Below are 18,873 nucleotides of genomic sequence, written 5' to 3'. Positions count from 1 at the left end.
ATGTTTTCTAACTCACAGCCATTTCTATCTGCCAGGAAGAAGAGAAGAATGAAATAGTTTGTCTACACTAAGATAGTGAAATGTCCAGTTAGCACTTGGATTTTATCTAGTCCCACCTTTTTATATGCGATCCAGTCAAACACCCTGTCGATATCTGTTGCCTGTAGAACTTCCTGTGATACTGGATGGGAACTGGCCAAGCCGTCCAGCAGCATCACTTCATGCAGAACGTCTGTCAGAAACCTCTGTTTTTCCTGCAACACAGTAAATGGGGCAATATCATAGGTGACTCATGGCTATGACAGAGTGTGTGTGACAACATGAACAGAATGTATGTTACTTAACTGATGATGCTCCTCAGCCTACAGGGAAAGACTTAACTCTAAAGATAACCCAGTAAATAAAATGCCCCTTAAGTTACTCTAAAATGATCTGAGCACATGAAAAAAATCAATGAGCTACAAATAGATAAAAACAGTGGACTCTGTGCTTTAACAGTGGTTAAAGCAAATTTGGACAGTGACACATACTGAAACTGACTAAGCTTATTTGGCCATTTGGCAGAGCCAGGACTATAACTCTAGTTCCAAATAACCTTTTTAGTTGAGGTCAATGTAAGAATAACTAAATTTCAGGGTTCCAGTGCTATTTTGCTATTTATACTATTTATTTCTAGTACCATTTGAACAGCTCAGTCTCTCTATCCCTGTCCCTCCTTTCTCTTCTCTTCTCTCTCCCTCTCTCTCTCATTCTCTTTGTTATTCACACACACACACATGCACACACACATACACACTCACATTTATTTTCTGAAAGAACTTTAAGAGACCAAAACAAATAATAAAATGCATATTGACATTAAATTATAATATCTGTGGATGTAGAGTATATATGGGAATTTAGAACAATGGACATAAAATGGAAATAATTGGTATTAATCTATTATCATAAAGTCATGAAAACAGAAAGAATCATGAGACTTCTGCGTGTTGTTGAGATATTTTTATTTGCTCTAATAAAAGTTAACTTATTATAGGGATAAACTGTAAAGAAAAAGTACCTCTCTTGTTTGTTTGTTTTTGTTTGTTTTAGAAAGACTTCTTTAAAAAAAACAGCTTAGGTTTTGTTAACAAAAATGTGGGCGTCTGTTAGTGCTTCTGGTCTCCCGCTTTCATAGAGAGAGGAGAGAAAGAAAAAAGAAGTTGCAAGAGATAACGAGAGCTAAATAGCTCCTAGATAGCTGGGACCTGAGGAATATCATTACAGAGATTAAAGAATGCTACACTTAAATTGCTCTGGATAATTCTAAACTAATTCTTTGAACCTCCTAGTTTTGAGCCAGAAGATAATAGTGCGTTATTTATGAGTGAGTTGTGATTTCAAGCTGAGAGTACACCAATCATGGATTTCAAAAAATGGAAATGGAGAATAAATATTCTAAGAAAACAATAGTTAACTGGGCATGTATGTGTGTGTGTTACTTTAAATCGGACTTTAAAGAAACATTTTTGTTCAGTGATTTAGTATGTTTAATCAACAATTTAATTAATTAGCCATTCAACTACATACTGTAAGGTTTATTTTCTAAAAGCTTATTTTTATAGTCTGTGGACTATATATCTAATTTCTTCAGTCCTTTTTTGGCCAAAGGGTTTCACATCAATGGTTTATGCTCCATCAAAGAGGACAATATAGCAATGACTGAAGCAAAAATCAGAGTCCCAGAGGCTGTTCCAGACAGTAAGAAGTCACAATGAGAAGTTCAAACTTATAATGAATTAATTGGCAAATATGACATAAATTAATACTGTATTTCTTTTCAAATTAAGTTCCTAATTCAAGACGAATTAAGAGAATGAAGTTGGACCTTACAATTTAAAATTTTAAAAATGTGGTATTTACAATACTCATTTTAAGTTACTAAAAAGAAAATACCTCAGACAAATGGTCTAGATTTAGAGAATAAGAGAAAATTATGTATTTCCAAAATAAAAATGTTGATGTTACCTTTAAGAAGGTATGCAATCTTGTTAATCATTTAATTTTAAATTAACGTTAAAATTATCTGATATTGGAATTCATAGGAAGAATCAAGAATTGTATAATTAGTCTTCAACTTGACCAGTGAACACTTTTATTTATAAAAAATGCCAATTGAAGAGGTGATTTTCATTCTGAAGATAAAATAATATTAAATTCTTCAAATAGTGATTGCCCATTTCATTATGTCACTCAAACATCTGATAAAAAATCACAGTGTAGAATAAACTTAAAATAATGCTTTATTAAAATCCTAATTATTAACATTTAACAACAAAATATATATTGATCAATATTAAAATTTAGTAAACATACATTGGTTTGCTAGATGTGATTTTTTTAAATGGTATAAAGTAAATTGCTATGTAATTATGAAAATAAAATCTAAGGTAAATTTCAAAAATGAAAGTTTCTTGTTTAAGCAAATATAAGTTATGTCTTATGTATTACTTTATGCTTCTGGAGAAAAACAAACCTTTGTCTAGTCAGTAGAATTTCAAGCAGTGTTTAAATTTAGTAGTGTTAAGTCATTAGCAAAAAATTCAACTTCTCTTTTTTTGGAGAGAATGATATTGTATAATTGAGAAAAAAAAGTATTAAAAGAGATTAAGAGAAAAAGAGAAAGAAAAAAAAGAAAACTCTGGCAGAAGAGCACTCACAAAGCTAGAAGAAAGAATACCTTGAATTGAGGAGGAAAAAAGAAAATTCTAGCTAGAGGCAAATCCAATTTAACAAACTATAGAGTTTCTAGGAAAGAAGGTACTAATTTTTTATAAGGACTTGTGTCACTATAAAATAAGAAATGATCTTAGTTTGTCAGTCCCTGGCTGGGGGCCTCATCCTCCTTCTCTTCATCAATAATAACAATGATAACAGCAAAAATTACTAAGTATTGATTAATTACCTTCTGTTGACCTGAGACTATGAAAGTTCAAAAATAAAGTTAAATAAATCTTAGCTGTAATGTGAGATAAGAGATAAAATAATTAGACACAGTAAACAAAAAATTAGTTTCTATTACATACTAGAAATGCTATAGAATTTTGAGAAAAAATAAAAGAAATATTATTTTATAAAATAAATAATATAATTATTTATGGAAAGTTTAATGGAAGAGGGAGACTCTTAACTGACCCTTGAAGGAACTTTTAAAAATGGGGTGTGCGTGTGTGTGTGTGTGCAGGGAATAATATACTTATGGGACATTCTATTGTTAGTTTTTATTCTACTTATATTTTCAGTACACCATGATAAGCTCTCTATCACTTTCAAAAAGTAGCAAAATAAGGTAAAATGGAGAAATTTAAAATCTATTTACAAGAAGTTTAATGTTAACAGTTCGATGTTACCACTCTAATATATACACCTCTTGGAGTTGTTGCATACATGCCTACATTTAAACAGTTCCAATAATATTGAATATGTCATATCATATTGAACTATTTTCAAAAATATTCTGCATTCGAATTTTGGGAGAATAATGCAAAGCCTATTCAGAAAAGTAAACAAAGTGTGAATAAATGCACAGAGTTGAAAATAAGAAAGCAACTATTATTTTATTCCTTTATTTATTCATTTAACAAATATGAATTAATTTCCTACTCTATGCCAGATATTGTACTGTGTTTGGGGAATAAACATATGACTAAAATCTAATCCCTAAGCTAAAGAACTCAAAAGTAAAAAAAGAAATTAAAAGAAAATCACAAATAAAAAGCTAACTGTATTATAATATGATGGATGTTATAAAACACAGAGTCAAATGATTAATTAGTTCAGAAAAGACTTCACAGAGAAAGTGACATTAAAGTGGGTTGTTGAAAGATGAAGGGTTACTCAGCTGAATGAGGGAAGTACCTTTAAAAAAAGGGAAAATCCAAGCAGGGGAAACATGAAGAAAAGCTACTCTTTGTGAATCATCTGTTATCAGGCTGAAGAGTTTGTTCTTAGTAAATAGACAGTAGCTGACATAATGACATAATAAAAGTCATGTCTTGGGAAAATTAACTTATCTGTGGCATACAGCGTAGCTTGATGTATGCGGAGAGAGAAGACAGAAAGTCTCTCTTGTACTGAGTAGGATCTGGTAATGATGTACTAGAATACACTGTTGCTGAAAGACTGTTAGATCCATATATTTTAAATGAAAAATCAACCGACATTGATACCTTGATGCCTCGGTCCCCTCAGTGGATGATGGAGTGGAAGTACTAAGAGATAACTACATGGCTTTTAGACTTGATGGAATTTTTTTAAAAGGGAAATGGCTAATGACAGAAATGGAGAAGTGAAAAAAAGTTTGGTTTGGAGGGCAAGCTAAAAAGGAATGTGACAGTGAACATTCAAAAAGCAACAAGCAACTGAAAGTAAAAGCCTAGATCTAAGATAAGGAGCCAAATGCTAAAAACTTTTGGCAATAAATTGTAGTGTGTGTAAAAATTTAAATGAAGTATCAGAAAGAATCCACTCTTTTTTTATTATTTCTTATAATATAAGCATTTCTTACATTGATATTTAGTAATATATGTAAAGAATGTTATTAAGAATTCTTATCACACATTAGATATACCTGAGAAATTATATCCCTTGATTTTTCAAAATGGCTTCTGCCTGAACATGGCAAGGTCTGAGGGGTTGAACATGAATACGCCTGGTCTAGCTATAGTCACGATAATGAGTGGGAAAATAGGAAGTACTCTTGAAAGGTAGGGCTGCCAGCAAGTTCCTATAAGGCTGACTAATTTTAGTGAAAAGCAATACCAGGAAGACACTTTGACTCTATCACTAGAAAAAAAAAGAAAAAAATCAGGGAATAATTTGAATTGAGATGAAAGAAAGTCAGACACATCAAACCAGACAGAGAAGGTAAGAGCCAAGCAGGAGCCAATTCAAGTAACAGTGAGGTGTTCATAGGCATAAACAGAGCAGAAAAAAATTCTTGGGGCAAATGTGGGTGGAATCAGAGCAGCCATCAGGACTCAATTTTCTAGAAGGATGGATCTGAACACAAATGGCTCATTTAGCATTTCTAAGAGAAAAGACAGGTACACTGCTGCAAAGTCAATGAAAGAGTCCTGGGCTGGAAGAAAAATATCTGTCATTCACTAGCTACATGACCTTGAGCAAGTTACTCAATCTTTTTAGACCTCGACATCTTCATTTGTAAACATATGTGGTTGTGAAGATTAAATAAAAGAATGTGTTCTACAAATATCTATTGAGCACCTGCTATATCCAAAATGATATGCCTGGTTCTGGGGATAAAGAGATACAAACACATAGATCTGGCCTTCAAAGATTTTATAGTAGTAAAAGAAGAGACGAAGATAAAAACAAGTATTAAAACACCACCTGCTATATGTAAAAAATGAAGTAGGTTCAGGATATAGTAAGACTGCACAGAGAAGGCTATGATTTGTTCTGCCCAGGGGGAAGCAGGAAAAGCCTCTGAACTGATAGCTTGACTTGAATCTTTAAAGATGATTTGAGTTTTCTGGGAGGATACAACAGTAGAGGACATTTTAGACAGAAAGGAATATCGGGAAAAACTCATGGACATTTGAAACAGCAGTGATCTGTTGAGGTGACCACAGTTTTGTGTGGCAGAAGACAGGGAACATAAATGAGGTAAATGACTAATGATTAGCACAGGGAGATAGACAAGAACAAAATCACCAAGGATCTTCCTCTATGATAAGTTAGGAAGCTAGAATTGAGAAGTGACTTCATCAGACCTACATTTACAAAGAGGACTATAAATAAAGAGTGGAAAGTGAACCAGAATGAGAAGCAACTTAAAACAAAAGTAGGACATAAGTAGGACAACATTGCATAATTATGCACAAATAGCATGCAATATGGGCTTTATCTTTATGATCAAAAAATATTGTACCAATTATTTCTCTAAAATTTAGTTCAACTTTGGGATGACCAATGGTGATCAAATGAGGCATTTACTTTGGAATTCTAAAATGTATGAGTTAAATATAAATATAGACATATAGACACAGATATAGATATATATGTAGAGATACACATAGATATCCAAACATATACAAATTTTTTTTCAGTATTTTCACTCATTTATGTAAAATGCAATGTCTTATTCTAGTTTTTAATACCACAATATCCTCTTGAACATAGATAAAGTCACTTTTCTCATCCTTGGCATCAAATTGATAAACATGTCTGATAATTATTTGACCAATGTAATTTAATTCTATACATGTTTATTAACTACTTCATATATATGTCCTGTGTTAGAAGCTGGTGAAATAAACACAATTGGGACACAATTCCTGCCTCCAAGCAACTCTCTCAATGATAGGGAAGACATAAATGTACAACCTGTTAATGTTATTTAATGAGCGAAGTATTAGTAGCATAAAGTACTATGAGAGTAGAGTGTAAAGGGAAAGTTATAGGTAAAAATGCTTTCAGAAACTATGATCATGTTGATTCAACATCAATTGATCTATTATAAAGATAAAAAATAAGATATGTAATTAATGATTTACCTCTCTGGAAATCTATATTACCATTACTACTCTGAAGCTTTTGCTTACACAAGGCTAGAACAAGGTACACATGGATACCTAGCAATGCACGGTTTGACTTTTTTACTCTTGTTCTTTATGACTTATTCAAATCATGACAAAAGTTAAGCAGAGGAATATGATCAAGAATTCAAACAAGAAAAGCAAACATATCAGGGAAAAATATTCATTAGGTTTTATTTATGTGATATTGTATCTCTGTAACTTTACAACTATCATCTTTTTAAAACACATAACATATGCCGTATTTGTAAAAATTAGAAGTTATTTGGATTCTAAGTATCCTAAAATGTCAAAAGAATTTTACTCTTTGATTTTATATTGTCATCATACCTGTATAAATTTCTAAAATGTCCAAAGATATTTTAAGCTTTACTCGGTTGAAAGTTAGCTGATGTACTTGTGAAATATCATGTCCTTATTTAGCTGGTTAGTTAACATAGACAGCTAAATCAAACTGAGAGATAAAAAAAATTAAAGAGCTAGTGAAAATAAATGTTGCCTCCATAAAATAATGTACTTTAAAAGTTAACATTTCAAAATCTCATGTTTAATAAAAAACATGCAAGATGTTAAAAATCATTTTCATGTGCAGCTTGTAAAAGCAATCCATTTATATTAAAGTCAAACTTGTGTAAATATACATACATACAGCAGGCATTGAAGAATAATTTTAAAAACAATCACCATTAATGCCTACAATGAAATAAGCATTATACTGAAAATTTTATTTCTGTATTTGTTCACATAACCTTTTATAGAGGATGATACATGAACACAATAATCCAGGCAGATCTCTATTAATATAACATTATTCTGTTATTTCACACAAGCTTTAGAATAAGTAACTGAAATGGGTTCTGTAAGTTATTTCTTTTAACTATCAACCACATTTCATCCAATGCCAAGCCAAAAATATTTTAAGATGACTTAATCAATGCATAAACTAAAAGAGCAATTATATTTCTATAAGAGTGTCTTGGATAATTGTATAAGCCTCTCATAACCCCAAATAACTCCCTGCACAGATTTTTATGAACTGCCATACTCTCAAATATGACTAACACAGAGAGAGTGGGTTAAATCGTGAGTCTCTTCAATGACTGCATCCTTCAGCTGCCTTATGTTTCGTTTGTAACATCCAAGCTAAATGTGTCATGTCTCATTTTATTCAAGATGTGACACAGCTGAGGGAAAAATACTAAGATGGAACACAAAATGTACTGCGTTATATACAACCAAATTCTAAACCTTCTGCAAACTTACTCAAGATGCTTAAAGGTATAGCAATAGTCATACGGCTGAAGTTATCAATTAGTCACTCACATTTTTATTAATTATGATAATCCTGGGCCTTCAGAAACAATTATGAAGATTCTTCGAATAATGTTAATCACAGTAATAAATATGAACAGGTTGTCTAATTACATAGTTCATTCTGATTCTAGCAGCTCAAAAAAATAAATGTGAACAACCACATATGTCATGTGCTTTCATATAACTCTCTTAAAATATTCATATTATTTAGCTTCCCTTTATTGTAGAGGATTTCTTGACTTCTTTCCCTCTGTTTTCCTTCAAACATTTATCCAATGTAGCTTCATATTTTTTTTAATGTCAATATCCTTTTTAATTCAATAAGCGAGTTCCAAATATAGATATAGAAACTGTTGTAATCTTTCATAAATGATCTGTTGACTTTCATTTCATAATTTTTTATTAACTTTTGTACAGACTTTTATTATTGAACCCCTAACTGATGCTATGCTTTCCTTAGGTTAACTGCCGAGAAATAATGGTAAAATAAACAATCCCTAATTTGAGGAAGCATATTGTTTAGCGAGGGAGACTTACTTCCTGTCCTTTGCTAGATAATATAAACTCATTTCCACTCTTCTACATGTCACCTCAGGATCCTTTTCATAGACTTTAAGCTTCTGAGAGATAATAGTCTCTTCATCTTTTCAATAATCTTATCTCTACTTTAGTAGTAAGAATCCTTTCCTCTATCTCTATGCTTAATTTGTTGACAAGCAAATAAGACATTTAGATAAAATCAAATTTGCCAACCTTTTTTTGATACTTACACATTCGTTTCTCACATCCATCACAAGGAATCTCTATTTTGCAGGCACATTAATAATAAATTAATCATGGCACTGTAATATTTGATTGATAAAATGTAATTCAGGATATTTTAAAATGTATACTGACTAATCATCTTAACCAGATTAAATATCTGTTTAAATGCTAATGGAAACTTCTTTATACCATTTAGGTCTGGAATAATTCCTTGGATAAGCTAATCAACTCCCGAAGTTATTAACATGGTTACCGAGTGGCTAATTCATGTTATTTTAATTTGTGAAATAGATAATAAAATTCAAATGACCTAATTCTGTAACAAAAATCTCATTAACTTGATGAATGAAATTTATCAAATACACACTTTTTGTACTTTAATTTAAATATTTATAATATAAATGGTCAGTTCATCAAATAGCCTAGCTTGATAAAACTTTGCACTTATTGCCAGATCACTCAAAATCTAAATGTAAAGAAATGGCTATTGCAACTGGGTAAATCTGAGTAAATATTAAAGAACATGTTTGAGCTATATTATATAAAAATAATAGGTAGCTAAATGTTCTTATTGTTCCATCATTTGGCTAATCATGTAAGGCTTATTGCATTGAATTTTATTTTCCAGATATATCTATAAATATAAACAGTCTGATTGAGGTTATGGATCTGCGTTTTTGAGCTACTCCATAAACAAAGCAACTTCTGAGAGAGGCATGGTTAGTCAACAAAAAGCCAAAAAAAATAAAAATCTAAATTTATCCACAGCTACTAACTAAAATCACGCTAATCATCACACTAAAGATAAAATACAGCGCATATAAGAGACTGATATATGGTAGTTCTGTGCTAATAATATCATGACGTTTATTCCATAGAAATTAGCAAAGCGAATGCTTCATTTTAGGTGCTTGATAATTCTTTGAATGAATTAAGAAACAGAATCGATGAAATGTATGAGTGAATAAAATGTCAAAAAAAGTGGCAGCAATCCATAAAATTCATTTACATAAAATTATTGAACTAGCAAACTATTAACATCATTCAAGAAAGGCATCACTAGATTATACATCTGGAGAAATAAAAATAAAATGATTAAAGGAATTATTTAGACACATGTATTTGAAACAGGTTCTTAGAGAAAAAAAGCATTCCCCCATATCTGAATTTTTAAAGACAAATATGACACAAATAGGACACTCCAATCATTAGAAAGAATTTTATTTCATCAATCCCAAGGGGAGATAAAAAGCTAATGATATAAATAATTTAAAAGGGGCTTACTTAAATTTGTGAATGGTAGATCTACAGAGATTATTTGATTTGGTGTCAAAACATGTTCTACCCTAAATTACCTTTTTGTATTCATGGTAGAGGAGAGTTGCCTGAGTGGTGGACTGCATGGTGGTCCAGCCATTACTGTACTCTTCAAACTCTTAAGTAAAATGGTAATAAAGATGTATATTCTCAAACACCTGGCAGAATGTCTTACTTTATTTCAAAGAGAATAAATATATGTAAAGTGTTTAAAGGCACACAGTAAATGCTTCATTAAGTCTTTATTATAGCAAGTATTACCGGAGTAATTGAGTCAAAATTGTCCTCAACTTCATATTCTCAATCTCTCTCTCTCTCCACAGAAAGTTGTTCTGCATTTTTTGGTTCATATCACTTGAACTTACTACTTTCATTTCTGACAGCCTTGTCTAGTAACATCTGAACAGTGTTAAAGTAACCTTGATAAAGAGAAAAAAAAAAAAGTCCCATAAAGTGTTATAGACTGAGACAGTCACTCCTTGCCTAGAAGTGAACTGTATTCTAATGTCTTTTCAAACATATAGCTGTCTGGTTAAGGATGATTAATAATTTAAAATTTAATAAATTATTCTCTGATTGCCTACTTAGTCCCAAGCTTTTATTTTTGGTTGTGTTTATGTTAGAGGTTTTACGAAGCAAATTATTTTTAACGTATTTGGGAAAAAGCTAAATAATATTAGATGTTGAACAATTCATATATTGTAGGAAGAAAAACATTTTCATCGGGGTGGTAAAAGGGACAGATTAAACAGTGATATTATCTGCTATTGCAAATAACAGATATTTGAGAACAATGATGCCTAACAGAATATTTCATCATTTTGGTATAAATTTTTGGCGTTACCAATTTTTTGGTTTATCAAGTGATATCTGACAATTTTCAGCAAGCTGGAATAATTTGTTTACAAAATGCTCCTACTTGAAAAAGAAATGAATGGTTTAATTCTCCTTATAATATTTCTAGATATAAAAAGAAAACAGCCTTGCATTATTATTAGGGTCCAGGTTTAGTAAGAGTTTTCTTCTTAGAAAGTGTTAAATCCTGTCAGTTTATTGGTTGTTTTTGAGATTCCTAAAGAAATATAAAAAGACTTTGCCACCTTGCAAACCTGAACACGGGTTTCAGAAAAAGTGCTTTATTCTGACGGGAATACTCATTTATTCTTTAAGTTTAAAATATACAAAACCCAAAACACTTTATATCTTTCTGAACAAAATTACTTTGCTCTTTAAAAAAAAATCATACTTTAAGAACATAAAGCTGCAAATTGAAATTTGCAGCTTTGTTTTAAATTTTAAAAATTCATGTAGAAAGTATGAGGTAATGTTACTTAAAAAAAACCTCCCAGACATATACTTGAATATGTAGAAATACATGCAAATAAATACAAATACTAATAAATTATGTTTTTTTCTTCCTTTTCTAAAGCTATCTTACTTAAACACTGGTCTCCCATTTAAAACAGTAAATTAAGCAGATTTACATTTTCTGAGACTTAACACACCTTGATAATATTTAAGTTCTTCTAGTTACCATTTCCCAAATAGCTGTGAAGCCAAAGTTTTAGTTCTTATAAAAGAACTACAAGTGTAAACAAAAGTAAACATGAATGTACTATCTATTCTTCAGTTGTAATTTTATCCTCAAAAATGTATTTGTGCTGTAAAACTTCTAACTTAACTCATGTACTTCAACAATTAACAAATGATTGTCCAGCCTTATTCATTCTTCTTTCTCATAGATTCCCTTAACTGGCCTAACAGCACATTAAAAGATATTTTGTAAAAAGCACAGAATTAGTACCAAAATAAGAGAAAACGTAAACACAATTTGTTACTATATCAGCCTTAGTGAGAGGTACTTTAATGTGTCAGTGCAACAGGTGTACTTCCTGCTTTACCTGTCATTCTTTGCTAGAAATTTTTATCTCTTCAATCACCATTGGTTAGAACCCAAGTCACTGGCCTGCTTCTTAACATTGAGATCCTTTTTGGATTATTGTGACTTGTACACTCTTTGAGTGTCAGTCTAATAATACTCAATAGAGAATAGACATAGTTGAGAACATTTATCAAGGGTTTCAGCAATATACTTTGAGATAACTTGAGTATTTAGCATAATCAAGTTTAGTTGCATGATTCTCCATTAATAGTTATCTTTTAATGGAGAATCATTGGGTTTATGCAAGTTAGAACTTCTCCTACAGTTACCAAGGCTGTATGGCAGACAAGACCCTTTCCTCTAACAGCATCAGCTTCTGTTCTCAATGCAGCTCTTACTTCCTCTGTGTATTTTCTTTGTCTTTGTTATAGGCCTCTTTTTCACCAATGCCCAAAACTACTCTGACCACTAACATTAGGGAAAAAGCGACCCTTTCTCCCAGAGGAGAAGGCTACAGCTCCTTAGTTCCTCTTAAATGAGAAAATATATATATATTTCTTTATTCTTAAAAAAAAAAAAAGTCTATGTTTTCAGCAGAAAAAGAAATTGCTTCAGAGAGGGGAGAAGGGAAGAACAAGGAAAAGCACAAAGAGGTCCATTTTGAAGACTGTGACCCCCCAGAGACCCAAGTAGACACTCCTTCCACTTTCCTTCTAGTCTTTCAAAGTAAATGTCACTTTTAAGCTACTGAACAAGATCAAAAAGACCACAGATCCTTGGGACTAGCCACAAGAAGTCTTTAAATTTTTCACATTCAATATGTGTCAGTCTTTTGAGAATAAAATATTAGTCAGTTGAAAACAATTGGATCACCTTCTAATTTACTGACATCTCAGGAGTAAAATATTATATGTGGAATTTGATCACGATAGGCAAACACCACTGTATGAAAAATCATGAATATATATATATTATATATATATACACACACACATAATTTATTTGGTTTCAGTATCTATAAGGTAAGATTGTAAAGTGAATATTTAATTCCCAATGGTCTGTCTCTGACCTCAGAGCTCAACTGGGTAAATATATCTTAATATTGATGAACTATAAGCAATAGTACCAACACACCAAATATTGTTGATACATGCATTAACTAACTTTGAAAAGTGTGTGAAAGCATTTTTCCTTATAGACTTTAAATCAAAGTCTATATGGACTTGAGAAATGAACAGTAGAAAAAGTAAAATATTAACTAGAACCAAGATTTTTTTTCTCTCTACTTTTCTATTTCTCCCTCTCTTATTAGTAGAGTATTTATTTTTGTTGAGAATGGTTAAGCAGTATATTTTTACATTTAAATTGGAAAAAACATTGAATTCAATAAACCCTATATAATAATCCCCTTTTAGCCATGGTTTTCTTTTCTGTGGTTTCAGTCACTTGCAGTCAATCATAGTCCAAAAATATTAAATGGAAAATTCAAGAAATAATTCTTAAGTTTTAAAAATTGTATGCTATTCTGAGTGGCATGATGAAATCTCATGCAGTCCCATTCAGTCTCACCTGCGACGTAAGCCACCCCTTTGTCCTGTGTAACTACACTATATAAACTACCCATCTGTTAGTCATTTAATAGCCATCTTGGTTTTCAGATAGGTTATTGGGGAGAGAAGGAGGGAGAGAGGGCACATTCACATAATTTTTATTAAATTTATTGTTATAATTGTTCCATTTTATTAATAATATTGTTGTTATTTCTTACTGTGCCTAATTTATAAATTAAACTTTATCAAAAAAAAATACAGTATGTATAGGGTTTGGTACTATCTGCAGTTTCAAGCATCTGCTGGGGGATCTTGGAACATATCCCCCATCAGATAAGGTAAGACTACTTTTTCTACTTCACTTTACCAATGATTTTATCAACTTCTCTTTGAATAAAAATAAAATAGTTTAAAAAGTAAAGATAATTGTATTGCAATGCTTGTTGAGTTTAGCAGACAATTTTGGTTGGACATATTAAAATAATACTGAGACTAATGGTTGAATTCATTTTTACTATTTTAGTTCTGTCCATGATAGAGACAACTGAGAACATTTATCAAGGTTTTAGGCAATACACTTTGAGATATCCTGCATATTTAGCAAAATCAAGTTAGTTATATGATTCTCCATTAATAGTTATCTTTACGCCCAGGTTTGTGTCCTCATAAAAATTTAGGGAGAATTCCCAGTCTGCAGATTTTATCAGCATAGTTATTGCTGTGTAAAGCTCCATAGCAACCCAATTAATAAAATAACATACACTTATGTTTAGTAATTCTCATTATAGCAGCACGTCTTTATAATGCTATATCCAGGAAACTAAAGGACACACCTATGATATAGATACAAATTACAATGAAAATCTATGCAATATACACAGGGGATATGATTTTGCTTGCATCAACACCAGGTCTGTAAAATAAGAGATTCTTCATAGTATCATTTTACTATGTATCATTTTCCTGTATTAAAACTCTTTTATCATAGACTTTTTCAAATTCAAATGATTGAGAATTATTGAAAAACAGTAACCATGTTTCATGAGTCTTTCATTTTCTTCCTTTTGAGGAAACACAGTAAGATTTAATATGACTGCCATCAATAGCATACTGTAACTTGATCCATCCAATAGTTGTCACTAACATCTTTGATAAAATAACATCAAGCAAAAAGACTACTCCTCCCATGAAATGTATCCTTAGCCCTGAGCTGAAGAAGTTGCTTCTGATAATCTTGACACTTGCTTGATGAATGAAATATTATACAAACTTATGTTCTTATAGAATAGTTCACATTGCCAGTATAGATAAAAATTGATTTAATGAGACTGAGTCTAGATGCAAAGATTATAGTAATTATTTTGTAATCTATATATATAATTGCTATAAATCTAGAGTGTCAAAATAGACTACTGGAATTGGAAATATCAGGGCATCTATACATAAAATCAATGCACCTTTCTAATGGAGGATTTATTTTCTAGGTCCATGATGCCTACTCACATTGGGTAGTGGTTCATACATTTCAAAGACATTGCAAGTTATTTTATCTTCACAAAAACTATGTGAGCTTGCTAAATCAGTACAATTGCCCCATTTTTCAAATGATAAGGATGAGTCAGAGAAGTGAAATGTCTTTCGTGGAATCCGAGTTTCTTCTTTCCAATCCATTCCCCTGACCTTACATCATACTATATGTAAGGTCAATATGTAAAGGCTTATATCTATAAAATGGTAAACTTGATTTATTTGTTGGAGAACAAAGCTATCATAATGGTTTTTATTCCATATACTATTCCTAATATAAAAACTGATTATTTCTGTACCAGAAACTGGCTCTGAAAACACACACACACAAACAGAACCTAAGATTTTACTAACAGTTAAGCAGCCTAAAAAAGTATACTGGCATAAATCAGTACAAGAGCTTTCTTAACAATACTGTGTAATTCTGGGCTTCTTTATTGTTACTCCATCGAAAGTAGATTGTCATAGTAATCTCCCTAGCAAATTGAAATTATATTTCAGTGCTTGAGCCGTTGTGTCTAAAAATGATAAAAGCACTGTTTTTGAGATTTGAGGCAAAAGAGGTCAGCTCCCTGAATTTCTTTACTCTTGACATGAGTTTGACTTCTGGTTTTCCTATTTTAAGCTAAGCTCTAGTGAAGTCCAAGTCCTGTGCTCCTAGGCAAGCTTTTGTGCATATCACAATGGTATTAGTTACTGCTGACACAGCTATCACTCTTGTTTTTTCTAGTATTTCTTTCACTCTTTTGCTGATGCCATTATGAAAAATAGTACTGGCACAGCCTTAAAGTCACTTAATATCTTCTTCTATTTGCATGACTAACTTATTTATTCTTAAAATTTTGTTTGCAGAGAAGATATTAATGACACATGGATGAGCACTTTGTTTAGAGTTTCTGCTCATAGGCTTTATGAATTTAGTATATTGAGGTACTCTACAAACTAAAAAAAGAAAGCTACTATAAAGCAAAAGCAATCAAAGATCAGAAGTATTTATAATCTTTACAATCTGAACATAAGGAAACATCATAATGAGACCTGTTCCTCCTCCCTACTGCCTAATTAATTGTGATGGAGTTTAATCTTTCATCTCTTAGTTTAATAGGGCAAGCCTTCTGTGTCACTGTACTTGTGACATCATTAATTACCATTTCTTAATTAAAAAATATGAATTTACAGGAAATAAAATCTTATATTTTACCACCCCAAGGTTTTTATACTTCCAGTGCATGGTCTGTATTCTATTAAGGACAAAGTCTCAGATATATTATTTACACTCTGTGTTCATTTTAAATACTTCTTACAAAAATGTTCTCTAGAAGACCTACATTTATAACTTAACTGATAAAACAATAAAGAAATATAAAGAGTTATTCAAAGAAAAAATCCAATATAAAGACATTAAAACTTAGGACATATTGCCATGATAAAGTCATTAAAAGCTGTCAGTTGTCATTCTGTGTATAATTCTGTTGATTACTTTTTTATCAAAGAGGTGTTTTTCATAATGATGAATAGAAAGGATTTTATCGTAAGTAGCTGAATGAGCTTTAAAAAAAAGCTTACCTATATGAGTAACAAGTCATTCATAATAAGGACGTTTTTAGATATTAAAACATAATGAAGTTATAAATCAGTAATAATATAACATAATAAAAATTAGATAAAAATTTTAAACAAAATTGGTAGAATGTCATCTAAAAAACGAGATATTTTTGGAAATGTTTCAATACCTTTAAACATTGAAATTTCAAACTTTACATTTGTGAAAGAATACTTAAATAATTAATATTGCAAAGTAATGGTGATTTTTCTTCAAAGTTCTTTAAAAGAATTTTTAATTAATTTCAGTATCATGATAAAACAGTTCAAGTAAAATTTTAAAAACTATATCATATATACATACATACCTAGATATATAAGGCTAAGTAAAATTATCAAACATTTGTGAAATGAATCATGTTGCCTTTATAAAATATGGACAAAACTGCATGAGCATAATTAAAACATGTCAATATGGTATACTACTGTAACATTTTTTTCTATGAGATATGTCAGATCACATTTTTTACTCAGCAAGAGTTGGTTGAATTTATGATAGAGAAGTTGTATCATGATTTACAGATATCTTCATATTTCACCTTGGTTTAAGTATTCCTCAAATCATACTTGTAATCATGACAGATATTTAGAAAATCACTTATAATTAATAATTTACACATCAAAAAGAGTATCACCTATGCTACATCACAGGTTACATTTGACTTCCTGCAAGTTGATAAATGTTGGTACTTTGCAGCTTTTATATAATAACACTTAAATTCAAAATTTGAGTTTTAAAACAACAATATCCTGGGCTCCATTTAATAATAACATAGTCATTATTGATTAATGGACACATATAAAAATAAAAAATTTATATTAAAAGACATATTAAAATCACACCCTCCCTCCATTTTTTTCCCCTAGAATGCTCTAGAACATCACTGCTTAAAGGAACAACAAATCTTACTTCAGGTTTAAACATATGAGTATTTTCCTAGAGTGTAAGTATACTGTGCACAATGCTTCATAAACTTTATCACCTCTTGTTAAGCCATTTAATTCTAAAGTACATCTACAACAATAATGAGTCAACAGATTTAGCTTATTTCTGTGTTTCATCACATTGAAGAAATATTGAAGAAATATTAAATTCTCATTTTTCTATGTAATGAAATATTCAGATATGTTATTTACACTGTGTAAAATATTAAAATATTACTTATTAATTACTTAAACAAGTAATTATTTAATTACTTAAAACATTACGTATTAATTGTTGTTACCTTTTTTAAAGAATAGTTTGTCTTCATTATAAAATACTGCAGTCTAAAACATATCTATTTAGAAAAGTTGCAGCATTTTAAAATTAATTTATAACCAATCAAACTCTATTTAGTTCTAACAATTAAAAGAGAATTCTTTGGGAATATTTATGTAATGTACAAATTAAAATTACAAATTTAAAATTACAAAATACAAATTTTAAATTTTGGTTATTTTTTCTCTATTGGACATCTAAATTTTTCCATGTATCAGATGGTACTTTAAGTCATCTCTAATGATAAAATAGCCCAGTGTAATGCCAGAGCAATCTTTCACTGGGAGTTCTAAACATTTTTTAAAAAGTGCACTTACCATGTTCCAGCCAGGGTAGAGGTAGTCTGTACCAACAAATTCAAAGTAGTGAGCAAAACCTTCCTTCAGCCACACATCTTCCCACCACACAGGAGTCACAAGGTCACCAAACCACTACAGTGACAAAATAAATGAGAATCAGATAAAATCGAACCTATCCTAGAATTATTTTATCTAAAATTGAATGTATTAAACTATGATTATCATAACTGAAAATCATTCCTTAATTGATTTGGGAATCTTAAAATGTGTTGTAGTAAGACTATTGATTTATTCTACTACTTGGATAACTAGTTTGTTTGTTTTTTTATCAATACACTCAGAAAACAAACAAAAAAAAAATCAAAAAACACACACACACACACATTTAACCTGCAGAAGACTGATCACAACTCTCTGGAAATATTTGAAGACCTACTATGTAGAAGAGAAAAAGGCTTGTCTCTTGTGGTCCTACAAGGAACAAATCAAGATGATAGGTGAAAATTACGGTTGATAGATGTCTTCTGAAAATGCAGAAGACCTTCTAACAGACTAAGATGGCCAAAAATGGAAAATACTGCCTCAAGAGGTAGTGAGCAGCTCATCACAGGAAGTATGGAAGCATCATCTTCTAGTTGTAGAGGCAATTCAAGGAAGACATTGGCTCATTGAAGGAATTAAAGGCTTTTAAGATGTTCCACACCTGACTCTCCATGAGTCTATGATAATGAGGGCTTGAACCAAAAAGTCTCTAAGA

The 18,873-nt window shown here is 30.9% G+C and overlaps 1 protein-coding gene across 1 annotated transcript in view; it reads right to left on the bottom strand.

Annotated features, from left to right (window-relative positions):
- Positions 1–18,873, bottom strand: part of TRHDE (thyrotropin releasing hormone degrading enzyme) — a 341,392-nt gene that overhangs the window by 134,522 nt on the left and 187,997 nt on the right. Inside the window, exons 5-6 of the mRNA XM_011374415.2 lie at positions 18,135–18,248; positions 117–254 (exon numbers count right to left, since the gene is read on the bottom strand). Of these exons, the coding sequence (XP_011372717.1) occupies positions 117–254; positions 18,135–18,248 (252 nt within the window). The remainder of the gene's footprint in view (positions 1–116; positions 255–18,134; positions 18,249–18,873) is intronic.

The sequence above is a fragment of the Pteropus vampyrus genome, unplaced genomic scaffold (genome assembly GCF_000151845.1).
Source record: "Pteropus vampyrus isolate Shadow unplaced genomic scaffold, Pvam_2.0 Scaffold9, whole genome shotgun sequence".
NCBI lineage: Eukaryota > Metazoa > Chordata > Mammalia > Chiroptera > Pteropodidae > Pteropus > Pteropus vampyrus.
The sequence above is the reverse complement of the archived record's forward strand: the minus strand, read 5'-3'. Positions and strand labels throughout refer to the sequence as shown.